The 12,433-nt window shown below is 49.5% G+C and overlaps 1 protein-coding gene across 1 annotated transcript; it reads right to left on the bottom strand.

Moving 5' to 3' along the window:
- Positions 1-3,603: 3,603 nt before the first annotated feature.
- RPL8 (ribosomal protein L8) lies at positions 3,604-7,990 on the bottom strand. Its single transcript, XM_048065838.2, has 6 exons — positions 7,876-7,990; positions 7,433-7,576; positions 5,935-6,076; positions 5,293-5,511; positions 4,068-4,183; positions 3,604-3,803 (listed from the first exon to the last, which is right to left on the bottom strand). Exons 2-6 carry the CDS (start codon positions 7,568-7,570, stop codon positions 3,645-3,647), a joined length of 774 nt encoding a protein of 257 aa, XP_047921795.1. The 5' UTR covers positions 7,571-7,576; positions 7,876-7,990; the 3' UTR covers positions 3,604-3,644.
- Between the last annotated feature and the right edge of the window lie 4,443 nt (positions 7,991-12,433).

Genomic DNA, 12,433 nt, shown 5'->3' with positions numbered 1-12,433 from the left:
TCCAAAATAAGATGTCTTTGTAACCCTGCCGATCATTACTGGAGGTTACCTCCCTTTTTCCCCCACCCCCTTTTATTTTTTTTTTCATTTTAATAATCAGGGCTGTAGTTTTTGATGTTTGACTGTATGTATAGTAGTTCATGTCCTCTGTGCTGCGTTAGGGCTGGGAATTGAGACATTCATCCACAAAGTATCCTGGATATAAGCTAAATGAGCTGATCAGATGTGTAATCCGTCACACTGATAGTAACGGCTGGTTTGAGCAAGAGGCTGCTGAATATGATGTACATTTAAAATATAATTACTAGGCATGAGTATAAAAGCATATGGTGAGTCATGGGGATTGGAGAAGCACAAGAAAATGCAAGAATGCTGTGTGTTTTCTGTTGAACAAGGTTTGTGTTTGTTTTGCTAATTTACATTCCAAAGTGTTTTTGTATTAAAGCTTCAATAAAGCCAGGAGCAAAGACGTCGTCCCTTTCGCCACCAGGCTAGCGCTTCTCTCTCCTACTGCCCGTGGCCAGGAACTTCTCAGCGCAGAGGGGGCTTTGGAGCTGGGGCGGAGGGATCACCCTGCTGGTGGCCAGCCAGCACACGGAGAGGAAGGAGGGTAGATGGGGTTGCATGAGGCTTCACTGTGTCCCTGCCTGTGGCAGGGGGTTGGAACTAGATGATCTTTAAGGGCCCTTCCAACCCCAACCGTTCTCTGATTCACTTCTTCTATTAGCATCTTCAGCTTTGGCAGCACTGGATCTGGGTGGCACCTGTGTGCCATGCATGAGGGAGCTAATACCAAACAAGGCTGGAAATTGGGGTCAGAGTCCCACTCAGTGCTTCTATGTTTACACTTTGTTGTTGTTGTTTGAAAGCAACGAGCCTACACTGAGGATCTTTCCAGCCATGGTGGTTGAACGGAGGAGCTCTTCTGTGCAGTGATGCCTTAACTGCAGATTTCTGCAGCATGCATCCAGGAGGAGACCCTACCCCGCTCAGCTGCACCTCCTGCCTGCCACCGGTTCCCCCTCTGCTCTGCCCTTGTGAGGCCCCACTTGGAGTGCTGCGTCCACGTCTGGGGCCCCCAGCACAAGAAAGGCGTGGGGCTGCTAGAGTAGGTCCAGAGGAGGGCTACAGAGGTGATCAGAGGGCTGGAGCACCTCTCCTGTGATAAAAGGCTGAGGGAGATGGGGCTGTTCAGCCTGGAGAAGGGAAGGTTCTGGGGAGACCTTACGGTGGCCTTCCTGTACCTAAAGGGGGCTTATAAAAAAGATGGAGAGCAACTTCTTGCTCAGGCAGACAATGATAGGACAAGGCGGGGGGGGGGGGGGGGGGGAGGTGGCTTTAAACTAAAAGAGGGGAGATTTTAGACTAGACATTAGGAGGAAATTCTTAGAGGGGAGATTTTAGACTAGACATTAGGAGGAAATTCTTTGCTCAGAGGGTGGTGAGGCCCTGGCACAGGCTGCCCAGAGAAGCTGTGGGTGCCCCATCCCTGGAGGTGCTCAAGGCCAGGCTGGGTGGGGTTTTGGGCAGCCGGGTCTGGTGGGAGGTAAATTACACATTACCGGACCGAAAATCTCTGGAGTGATTTCCCCTCTGAAAGAATTAAGTTCTGAGATTGCGCTTTCATATTTTGTCCTGTTGCATCTCCGGCAGCCTGCATGTAGGTACCTACTGCGTCCCTAAAAGGCCGCTCTGTTTGTGCCTCTCCATTGTGTGCCAAGGGGCTTGGCCCAAAGCCCTTGGGGCTGAGGGCTCCCGGTTGACTCTGTGACCTCTGCGCTATCTTCAGCATCCCTGTGGCACGCTACTGCTGATGGGGGGCTTCCTGCAGCCTGGCACGTGTGGCTGTGATAAACTCTGCCCTGTGTGCACGTGCACACGGGCTTCCCACAGGTTTTTTTTACAAGCACTTCACATAAAATTTCACCTCTGATTTTTATCTGCTCTTCTAGTTCAGTTTGGGGATTCCTGTCCTGTGTTTTTTGAAATATGTGTTGCCCCAAGAACCGCTTTATTACTTGTCTAAGTGCATGCACTCCCTGCTTAGCACGATTAACAAAGTTTTGAAACAGCTTCCTGAGGACTTTTCACAACCCCGGCTTTTGTTTCCAGGCAGGCGTCTCGCCAAAGCAGTTGGAATGCAAAGCAGTTTGTGCGTACTGAAGCCCATAAGACGCAAACAGTAAAGAAGTTTGCTGCACGTTGGAGGCTTATAAATACTATTGAAGTCCAATTTTGTTATGTGCGGCCAGAGCAATTGTTCCTGTTTGGAGCGAGAATGGACTCGATCCAAGGGTGTGGCTGGAAGCCGTGGCTGCAGAGGGGCCTCTAGGTGCACGTAAGGCGGTTGGTGCTGGCAGGTCGGTTGGTGCTGGCAGGTCGTTGCACCGACAGCCTTAACGGCCTGCTCTCTCACAAGCAAACGCCTGATGCATTTGAAGCACCGTGATCTCTCAGCTTGGCTCTTGCCCAGTCGGTCATTTGACCGCTAAATACTGTAACTGCTTTTCTTCTTCCGATTTTGTTTGGGAGATTGTGTCTTGAATTTAGCTCCGTGTCAGAACGCAGACATAAGCAAGGGCTTCTGACCTCACGGTAGAAACATGAAGCAATCAGCTTTCACAAACCATGACGTTAGTTGGATTATAAAAATAAACAATTATCAGTTTGCTTTCTCAATTTTCCCAAATGTGCTCTAGTGTCATTCTTCAAGGTGTGAGGTTGTGCCTTTTTTTAAACTCACCTTACACTCTCAAGTCATGTGGCCAGGTATTGGTGGTGGCTCTTCTCATCCTAATCCAAAACATAGCACCCTACCAGCTACTAAGAGGAAAATTAACTCTGTCCTAACTGAAACCAGGACATGGATATTAAAAATATTTCTCTTCTTGCCTTCTGTTGGGTGTCCGTCAATGTAAGCCCATACTCGCATATCGAGGTCTGGCTCTGGCATTTCAGGATCACCGGAATTATAGGTGAAGTGCCCTGAACCTCTGGGGGAAAAGAACATTTTGCTCTGAGGAGCAAATGTGTTTGGATTCCCTCTATCGTGGGTCTTTCGAAGGATCACCACCTCATTTTGGGAATGTCTAGCCCTCGGAGGAATCCCTGTCCGTTCTGGTAGCACCTCCAGCCACCCCGGAGCTGATACAGCACAGGGAAAGATGTGACTGGAGGAAGCCTGCAAGTGAGTCAGTGTCAGGTAACCTGGATGCGATGCCAACGTAGCAGGCAGGCAGGGAACACACACCCCTGAATGTTGCTTTCCTTTGCTGCAGTAGCTTTGTAGGGATTTCTTGAAGAGCCTGTAGTGTTTTCTCAGGCATAAGCAACCCGGACAAGGAGGGCAGCATTAACAGTGCAGGCCTCAGAGGCATCCAGGCACACGAGCACCTACAGAAAGCACCCTTCCAGCCTGCAGAACCAGCTTACAGACTGAAAGCGACGGCTGAAAGAATACGTGGCCTGTTTTTTGTGCACACGTCTGTATAGAGGTGGTAGTGTAGAGAAAGCTACCTTGCCTCTGCTCGCACCTTGCCCTGTTGCACGTTACCCCTCTTTTAGCAGCACTTTAACAACAGATAACTTGGACTTCACACAAGCCGTGTTTTAAAAATTTATTCTTTGAACTCCACAGTGGGTCTTTAGTTCTCCTTTTCCTGCACAGTCTTTGTTCCACGCAGCCTACCCGTACGGCGGGCAGCAATGAGACCAACTTTGCGCCCGGCAGGAGCATCTCTCCTGATGGTTGAAGGCTTGCCAATGTGCTGATGGTTACCACCACCGAAGGGATGCTCTACAGGCTGTGGAAAGAGAAATTGAGCCATGAATATAACAAACAACGAAAGTGACATTCAGCAGCAATAAACCGAACAAGAAATTTAAGTGCTTGTTTTGATACAATGCAGAAGCTATCGAGTGCTGGTAACTACCCTAATTACAAGTGCAATCACAGGACGGGCAGTGAGGCTTTCTTTCTAGATGTATGCCCAACTGCTCCCCACACCAAACAAATCCTTCCTAAGCAGTAAGAAGTTGAAGTGAAAACTGATTGGAAGTCGACTTACGTTCATGGCCACACCACGGACACGCGGCCAGCAGTTCCTCTTTGCCTTGTACTTATGGTAGGCACGGCCAGCCTTTAGGATCGGCTTGTCAATACGACCTCCACCAGCAACGATTCCTGAAATACACCACAGAAATGGTAACATGCGAATACAACAAGCAGGATGTGGTAGAAAACGCTTAAGAACAACTCTAAATTCCTAGTAATATTCAGTTCTAAGAATAAGCTTCAGAAGACCAGCCTCAAATAATCCCAACTGTATTTTCAAATGAATGTTTTCCAGCCAACCCAGACAAAATCAATATGTAACAGCAGCTGCACGTTAAGTGATCTCCAATCTTTAATTACCACGTTTCAATCCATACACGCAGCACTGAGTTTAACACTTTTTCTGAAGCATTTCCAGCTTTATTGCTCTAATTTCTTGGGTCACAATAACCACAGTTTTTCAACTAAAGAAAGCGTGAACTGGAAGAGCTCAGTGGGCTTGCCAGTCCTTTGAGGTTTAATAGCCTGTTATTTCAGCGTTTATTTAGTCAATTTTATTAGAGTAACAGACCACAGACAATGCATTTTGATGTCTCCTATGTGGAGGCAGGGACGCTGCTAGCTTCTGTCTCACCAGTACAGAATCTAATGGTTTTCTCACCTTGTACCTGCCCAGGACTACATCGGGTGTCATCTGCTGACCAAGTTCAGCAGCCATCTCTCAGCTGCCTGTCAAGTGCAGAACAAACCTCTTAAACCTCTGCTTCCTAACAGCGGTACTTCTGTTCGCTGTCAGGCTTTGCAGAGCGTTTCACCAGACTGACGGCACCGACAGCAGCTTCAGCACACTCAGCACTACCCCTGCAGGCTGTCAGCGCATCAAGATCAGGAAGCCACTAACGCCATTTTCTGCCTAACTTTTCCCAGAGAACTGCAGGTTTCACAGGCTGAGAAGCTCCGTTACAGCTTAATGGCAATCAGCATCTACTCCTCTGTTCTCTTACTAGCTCAAAGAATCCCCCAATTTCAGAAGTTCCCACTAGCAGAAGTTATGTAGGCATGGCACACGTTAGGCACCTGTGCACAGACCAGATCTGTGCATAACCCTGGGTCCAGTCACATACACCTCTAAATTCTGCTGTTCTGCAGCTAGTGTAGGGAAGGTGGCCCCGTCTGACAGTTTGCTTGGCCGTACGTAAGCTCAGGGAAAAGACAAGTTCCTAGTTGTCACTGCTTACCAACAACAGCTCTGTTTGCAGAAGAAATCACCTTCTTGGAGCCAGAGGGCAGCTTCACCCTGGTTTTCTTCGTTTCGGGGTTGTGAGAGATAACGGTAGCGTAGTTGCCGGAAGCGCGGGCCAGCTTTCCACGGTCGCCGGGCTTCTCCTCGAGGCAGCAGACGATGGTGCCCTCGGGCATGGTGCCGACGGGCAGAACATTGCCGATGTTCAGCTGAGCTGCAAGGAGCAACCACAGAGCAGCGACAGCTTCACTCGGGCTGCCAGGCAGCACTCAGACTACAGCGCTATTTAACGTGGGGCCCTGCGCCACGAACCACCACAGCAACAGGCAGCGGCACTTCCCGTTATCTGAGTTAAAACCCACGTTTCAACATTCAGCGTAACCCAAAGGCAGGCAGAACGTGCCCGTAAGCACCATAACAATCCGAACACTTGACAGAACTGCCAGTAATAAGGAAAAAAACTACGTGAGGAGACTTCAATCTCCACGAGTGAAATGTTTGGTTAAAGCAACTGGCAACTATTGCTTTGTAAAGGCTCACAACTGCACTTAAGCATCCTGAATTTTCTGTGTTCACTTGACACCTGCTTCATGCTTCTTGAAACCTCTCAGGCAAGGCGATTTCAGCCTTAACTCACCCTTCTTGCCGCAGTAAACGAACTGCCCGGTATGAATCCCCTCAGCAGCGATGAACAGCTCGGTTCTCTTCTTAAACCTGTACGGGTCACGGAATGCAATCTTGGCAAGGGGAGCGCCTCGGCCAGGATCATGAATGATGTCCTGTTGGAACAGACACCTGCTTTAGGGCAGCTCACAGCATTTGCCACGGGTTCTGCAGAAACCAAAGCGTTACAAAAACTGAAGATGATCGCTATTAAGGTAATTCTCACGAGGAGACCCCTTTCTCAGAGAAGCCTTGATTTCTCCTGGGGTGAGTAAGTTGAAAACAAATTCACATTCGTAAGAACGCCCCCTCGAGTATCCGCGGCGCAGAATAATGACTCCGGCCAGGTGTGCTGCTTCAAAGTGACCAGATCCGAACTGGTTTGTTCCTGACGTTCTGCAGGTATCAGGCCTGTCCACAGGATGTTACTGAACTGCCCAACATCACCACGAATCACCCAAACGCTAGCATTTGTCAGTGGAGACAGAGCTAGACAAATGCAGTGATTTCTCTAAGTCTTTTTTAGCACAGAATTGTTTCTGAACTGCTGATATTAAGTATACTAAATTATCTAAGCCCCCAAATGAGGAAGCAGAGACTTATTGCTTCTTCTTTGCTCTGAAAAGTGTCAAGTCTGTCCATCTAGAACAAATCTTTGTACATTCAGATTCCATCACACAACCATGCACAGGCTACAGAGAAGTGATGAAACCCCTCAGACGTGTAGATTATCTTGGAAAGCCATTTCCATTAGTGTCAATTAACATGTTTCCTACTTTTTTCAGTCCTACTGGGCAAAACCTTCAGGTGTTTAAGTTTAAATCAAAGCTACCTACCTCCTTCTTTCATCAACCTCAATTACTTTAAGTGTAAAATCCACCCTTCCTGCACTCTGCAGATGAGCGTGTTCTGAAAGGATGACGAAATGGCGAGGTTTTGGGGCATCTAGCTAGGTACCCAGTGCCACTGCTTGGGGCCTCAGTCACTGACAACTGAAGAACAGCTACAGCACGCTGCCTGAAACACTGGGTCACTGCCCAAGTGGAAGTACTGCCTTGCTTCAATTGGTTGTGCTTATAATTGCTTTTTTTTTATTTTCTTACGATGCAACCTGCTATCAGGGCAACTCCCCTCTCATGTTTCACGCATTACAGAGAAGTCTTTAGGTGACACAGAAGCATGCTCATATTCCTACATCAGCAAAGCTCTAACAGAAAACCGTGCTGCTGCCTACATGCTATCCACTTTCCTATTGATACGCAGCCATAGATTTGCAGTTTCATGTTTCAAGGAACAGATTTAACGAAGCACCAGAAAGCTATACAACAAGGAACCCGCTTTAAGCACAACCTACAGAACCGCAGATCCCTTACAGTGAGGTTTGGGGGGGCCGCAGGCCACCCAACGCCGCTGCCCGCAGGCCCCTTTAGCCGCGCACCGCCTCCCCGCGGGCAGCCCCCCCCCGGCCGTACCTTGACGATGCCCTTGATGTAGCCGTGCCTCTCGGCGAAGTCGACGGCGCGGAGCTTGGCCGGGCCCTTCCTGTGCTTGACGTGGGCGCGGAACACGGACCCGGCGCCCTTCCTCTGGCCTCGGATGACGCGGCCCATGGCGCCCTGCGGGCAGAGGCGGCGGGACGGTGCCGGCCGTTAGCGCCTGGCAGGACAGGGCAGCGCCCCTCCCTCCCCCCCCCCCCCCCCCCCCCCATCCCCCCTCGGCCCTCCCGGCGCCATTAACGCCCGGCTAGGCCGCAGCGCGGCCCGCGGCCATCCGCGGCGCAGCCCGGCCCGCCCGCGCGGGGAGATGGATGGGGCAGGGCCCGGGCAGTGCCGGGGCGGGCGGCCGAGGGCCCGATGGCGCCGGGCGGGGCCGGACGGCGATGGATGGCGGCGGATGATGGCGGCCGCGCTCCTACCTGCGCTGCGGCCTCGCTGGGAAAGGAGGAGGCGCTGACGTCACCGCGGCGCCAAGGCCCTTCCGGCGCGCGGCGGTGACGTCACTGCCTGGCAACCGGGCGGTTCCGGCTGCGGCTGGGGGGGGAGGGGGGAGGGGCCAAGAGTCATCGGTGCTGAACCTGCTGCGTGCAGGAGGGGGCTGGTGGCTGATTTTTTATTTATTTTACTTTATTTTATTTTATTTTATTTTATTTTATTTTATTTTATTTTATTTTATTTTATTTTATTTTATTTATTTTTATTTTTTATTTATTATTATTTATTTATTCATTGTTTTTTAAGGTTTCTGTACTGTGCTGTTCACGCTAGGAAGTGACTTAAAATAAAAACCCTCCAGCCACTTCACGCTGCCTGTGTCAGATTTTTACCAATACTAGTTAGGGCGTAATTGGGAGATACCGCAAAGCAGAGGCGACTGTCTTAGTGCTCCTCACCTGTTTGTGCCATGCCCTGAAAGGTGCGATGGAAAGTGCCTTAACTCCTTTAACACCCCATTAGGTCTTCAGCATCACAAGCCCTTCTCCTTCCCAAAAACATCGCCACTGCTGACCCAATTCACCTTTTCGCTACAGATGCTCTATTTTACTGCTATTTTGCATGAGATTGGGTCATGGCAAATCTGCAGTGTAGGCTCACATAAGCAATCACTTTAAACTGAACCTAAGCATCCAATTTCTTGACAGCGAAGCTTTCCCACATCAGTATCGTCAGGACAAACGTGAGTTACACCCCCAGTTACAGGCAGGATGTCCACATACTGAGGGCTCCAACTCACGATCGCTGTCAGATTTAACCGCAGTGGCTGAAGACAGCACAGCCCGTTGTCTGCCTGCTGCCTGCGGGAGGTTGCCATTCCCCCAGCACACAGCCAGCGTGCCAGCTGCTCAGCCGAAGCCCCGTTTGACAGATTACAGCTTGACATACTACCACAAACTGCTGCTGATTTTGGTTTACATTGACGCAGAGTGTGACTAACTTGAGATTTTGATTTACGGTTCCTGTTGGCCTTAGATGTGGGGGCAGTAGTGTTGTTAGCTTTTGCTACTAAATCTGACAGGAGTCCAAGCCTTAAGGAACTACCTGAATTTCCAAATAATACCCATAAATCCAGCAGATTGCATTGGTCACTCCCCTTTCACATTCTGTGTAGCAAATTAATTAAGGACTTAGTAATCAATTACACAAGAAGAGACATGGTTGTGTAATGATTTAGTACACTCATTAATTTTATTATCCTGCACCAACTATACCCTGTATTCATTTTATTATTATTTAATTCATGGTGCAGTCTTGCACTGCTATCACCAGGAAGTTGCAATCTTTCAATTATATCACGGGCTTGGTCAGACATATAGCAGCTAAGGCAGTGCTGCAACATGGACAGTGAGTCCGAAACCAGAACAGTCCCTTGTTCCTCCCCACACCTTTTTGAATACTCTGAATATTTTTAGAGATGTCCATACCACAACGCTGTGAAGAGTTCTGGGCTCACCATCTCAAGGGATGCAGTTTTAGCCCTTCCTCCTGGTAATGCTGAACTGTTACTACTCGTGTGTATCACTGCAACTCCTCAGGCTGTGTTGCCACGTGTTTTTTTTCTGGGTCGGAGCATGCTGCATGCCCAGGGTTGCAGTTCCACTATCGCTCAAAACAGCTCTTAGTGTTTTTTTGTCGGAGAAAACCAGGAGGCGGCTGGGAACGGTACGCATCTGGACCTCACCTCTGCATGGGCTCACGTTTTCCTTAGGGTGCATAGCTGGATGCAAAACTGAAAGCCTCCCCCATTTTCTAGCCTCAACAGAGTTTGGGCATCCCAGGGAAGAAATGTAAATAGATGTCAGAACTGCATCAGTGACGGTGTAATTTTGTAATTGATTTCTCCTGCTGTAAGAGACATCTTTGACCAAACACTGATTATCAAGGAGTGAGAGGATTATATTACCTGACCCAGCCAAGTATGGACTGAATTCACAGTAAAGTTAAATATTTTGTTTAACTTGCATTAACTTCAAATACGGACAGATCTGAAGAAATGCAAGGAAGTAGTTTACACCTATTTGCGATCAAAAACACTGTCCAAACAGGGTTTGTCTCAACAAGGTCACTATGTGTGATACTGTTTGAATCTTGGTGCTGAAGGAAAAGAAATCCTGGACACTACCAATGATTACCGTGCTGCTCAAGTGACAAGGAGGCAGTGGAGGTGCTGTGTTTTGAAGTGAGGCTGTTTCCCTCCTCACAAAACCCCGTTCCCTGGGCCGATGTTGTCTCCCCATAACCCATCCTTTGGAGATTTTGCTGCACGAGGAGGATGTGGCAGTGGCAGAGGCACAGCGCGACAAGCCCACACCAGACAGCACAGCGTGAGACATGGGGCTTCTCAAAGCATGGAGAAACATCACCTACCCGTGTGGGTGCCACCTGGCTTTGTCCACCAGCAGCGCTGCTGTGCCGTCACCATTCCCTGCTGCAGCCTTGAGGCCTGAGGTTTTGGGCTTTGGGACGTCAGCTCTGGCGCATTGGCTAAAGATGTTACTGCCTTTACTGTCTGCCCTGCCTCTCTGCCAGGAGTTACAGCTGTGTGGAAAGAGGAGCAGAGGCCGGGCCAGCATGCTGGATTTCCCTGGAGAAGGCCTCTTTTTCCACCAGAGTTCTCTGTTGGAATTTGAGGAACTTGCTCGTTTCCCTGAGAGCTCTCAGAGGCCTGGCAGCAAGCAGAAAGCTGTCCACATAACCCGGGCACGTCCAGCACATCTGCACAGATCAACTCGGCTATGCAAAGGCCAGAGGTCCAAGGCTTTCCAGAAGCCTTGGCCTCTGTGTGCATGCATCATTCCTCCTAGACACGCGTATGGGAAGCTGGATCGAATCTGACAGCACTAGGCAAAATAGGCTACATGTCCAGACCACAGCTGCTGTGCATCACAGCCTGATATTTTGGCAGCAACTTCCTTCTTTGGCTGCTTAAGCTACAACATCAAGTTGAGGTGGCTGAGGCACGGCCCCCCCATCCTTGCTACCAGGGTAGCAGAGGTGAAGCACACACGTCAGGGAAGGCCAGGTCGTCTGTCACCACAGCTGCTTCCCCTGGCCTGTGTCTGTCAGAGCCCCTCCTCATGCATCTCCCTGTGGTTGGCCAATTTGTCAGTATAACGTAAAATGGAAAAAAAAAAAAAATACGGGCTCCATTGTGGAAGGTTTTTGGCAGAGCCATGGGTATGCTGCTGCAAATTCAGCACACCGCTTGCATGGTGGGAACAAGTCAAGGGTGTGCTGTCTTAATTAATCCTTTCGTGACACTCACTGGCTAATTTGCTAAAGGTTAATCTCACTGTAAATAGCAAAAGGGGCGGTGTTCTGTTTGTTACAGATGACAACCAGAGAGAAATTTTGATGAGACTGCTGTTTGGAGAGGGGGAAGAGGAAGCAAGGGTTCTGCAGGACCCCACCTGGAAAAGGGAACTGAGAAGAAGGAAAGCCCCTAACTCTATCCACGCATCTCTCTCAAGTGAAAGGCAAGAACATAAAGCATAGCTGTAAGACTCTTAGGAGCATTTCCTCTTTGGGAGTGGAATGCCACGATGAAAATAATCCTGGTTTCCTTCAGGTGGGCACATTCCTCTGTTTATGGTCTGGCTGACTTCTGCAGGGCTTTGCATGGGATTAGGAACCGACACGCAGAGTCCAGCCAGGCTGCGGCGTCACAGTTCCAGTCTGCAAAAATAACATGTGTGCTAATCTTGGCGAGCACGCTCAGGGCAATCCTGTTACTGCCAGCTGCTGCTCCCGGAGCAGGACACAATGGGTGCAAGCCACCTGCTGCCACTGAGGCAAAGGGAGGACCACTGACAGAAAGGTGGAAGTGACTGCAGACAGTTAATGGGGCACCTCCTCACTTCCTGCTGCATAGCCTGAAAAACCTCCCTGCCCTGGGCCGGCAGTATCCTGCATCAAACAGCGAAGGCGTTCTGTGTGAGGATCCCCTCCCAGTAGCCTTCCACACCACTCGTAGTGACCCTGTGAGGTATGGGTCACTTGGCTGTATTCAACTCTTCTAGCTTTTCAGAGACAAAAATGCCTCTGGAGAGACACCACAGGCCTCCATTCCAGTGACTGCTCCCAAAACAAATACCTTTGCTCTTTTCAGAGGAACTTCTCCTGAAAGGACCGGCTTCTGTTTGCTGTCTTGTAATAAATATTTCTCCTCAGCTGTACCCGGCTCCCTTCTCCCCAGCCTGCCTCATTCCTCAACCCTGGAGAGAGCTCCAAGAAAATTACTTGAGCTTTTCCTTCTGCGCTTACACGAAGCAGATGAGGTCTCTGGCCTCACGGCAACCACTTAATCATAATTAAATTGTAGATCCTCTATAAACCTCCTCTGTAGAAATACCACTGGGTGACCTGGAAGGCAACTTTACTCTTTACAGGGATTCCTGCCTTTTCAGATCATAACTCGCAGGGTAAAAATATACATAGGAAAGTCTTTACCAATTACCTAATATGTACACACAGCCAGCG

This window comes from Anser cygnoides, chromosome 1 (genome assembly GCF_040182565.1).
Source record: "Anser cygnoides isolate HZ-2024a breed goose chromosome 1, Taihu_goose_T2T_genome, whole genome shotgun sequence".
NCBI classification, from domain to species: domain Eukaryota; kingdom Metazoa; phylum Chordata; class Aves; order Anseriformes; family Anatidae; genus Anser; species Anser cygnoides.
Note: the sequence above shows the minus strand (reverse complement) of the source record. Positions and strands in the feature narration are given on the sequence as shown.

Bases quoted from the DNA above. Each gene is read 5' to 3' on its own strand.
- RPL8 (XM_048065838.2), bottom strand. From the start codon at position 7,570: ATGGGCCGCGTCATCCGAGGCCAGAGGAAGGGCGCCGGGTCCGTGTTC. The intron at 6,077-7,432 runs GTACGGCCGGGG...CTGTTCCAACAG, and splicing joins ACATCAAGGGCATCGTCAAG to GACATCATTCATGATCCTGG. The intron at 3,804-4,067 runs GTAAGTCGACTT...CTCTTTCCACAG, and splicing joins TCCGTGGTGTGGCCATGAAC to CCTGTAGAGCATCCCTTCGG.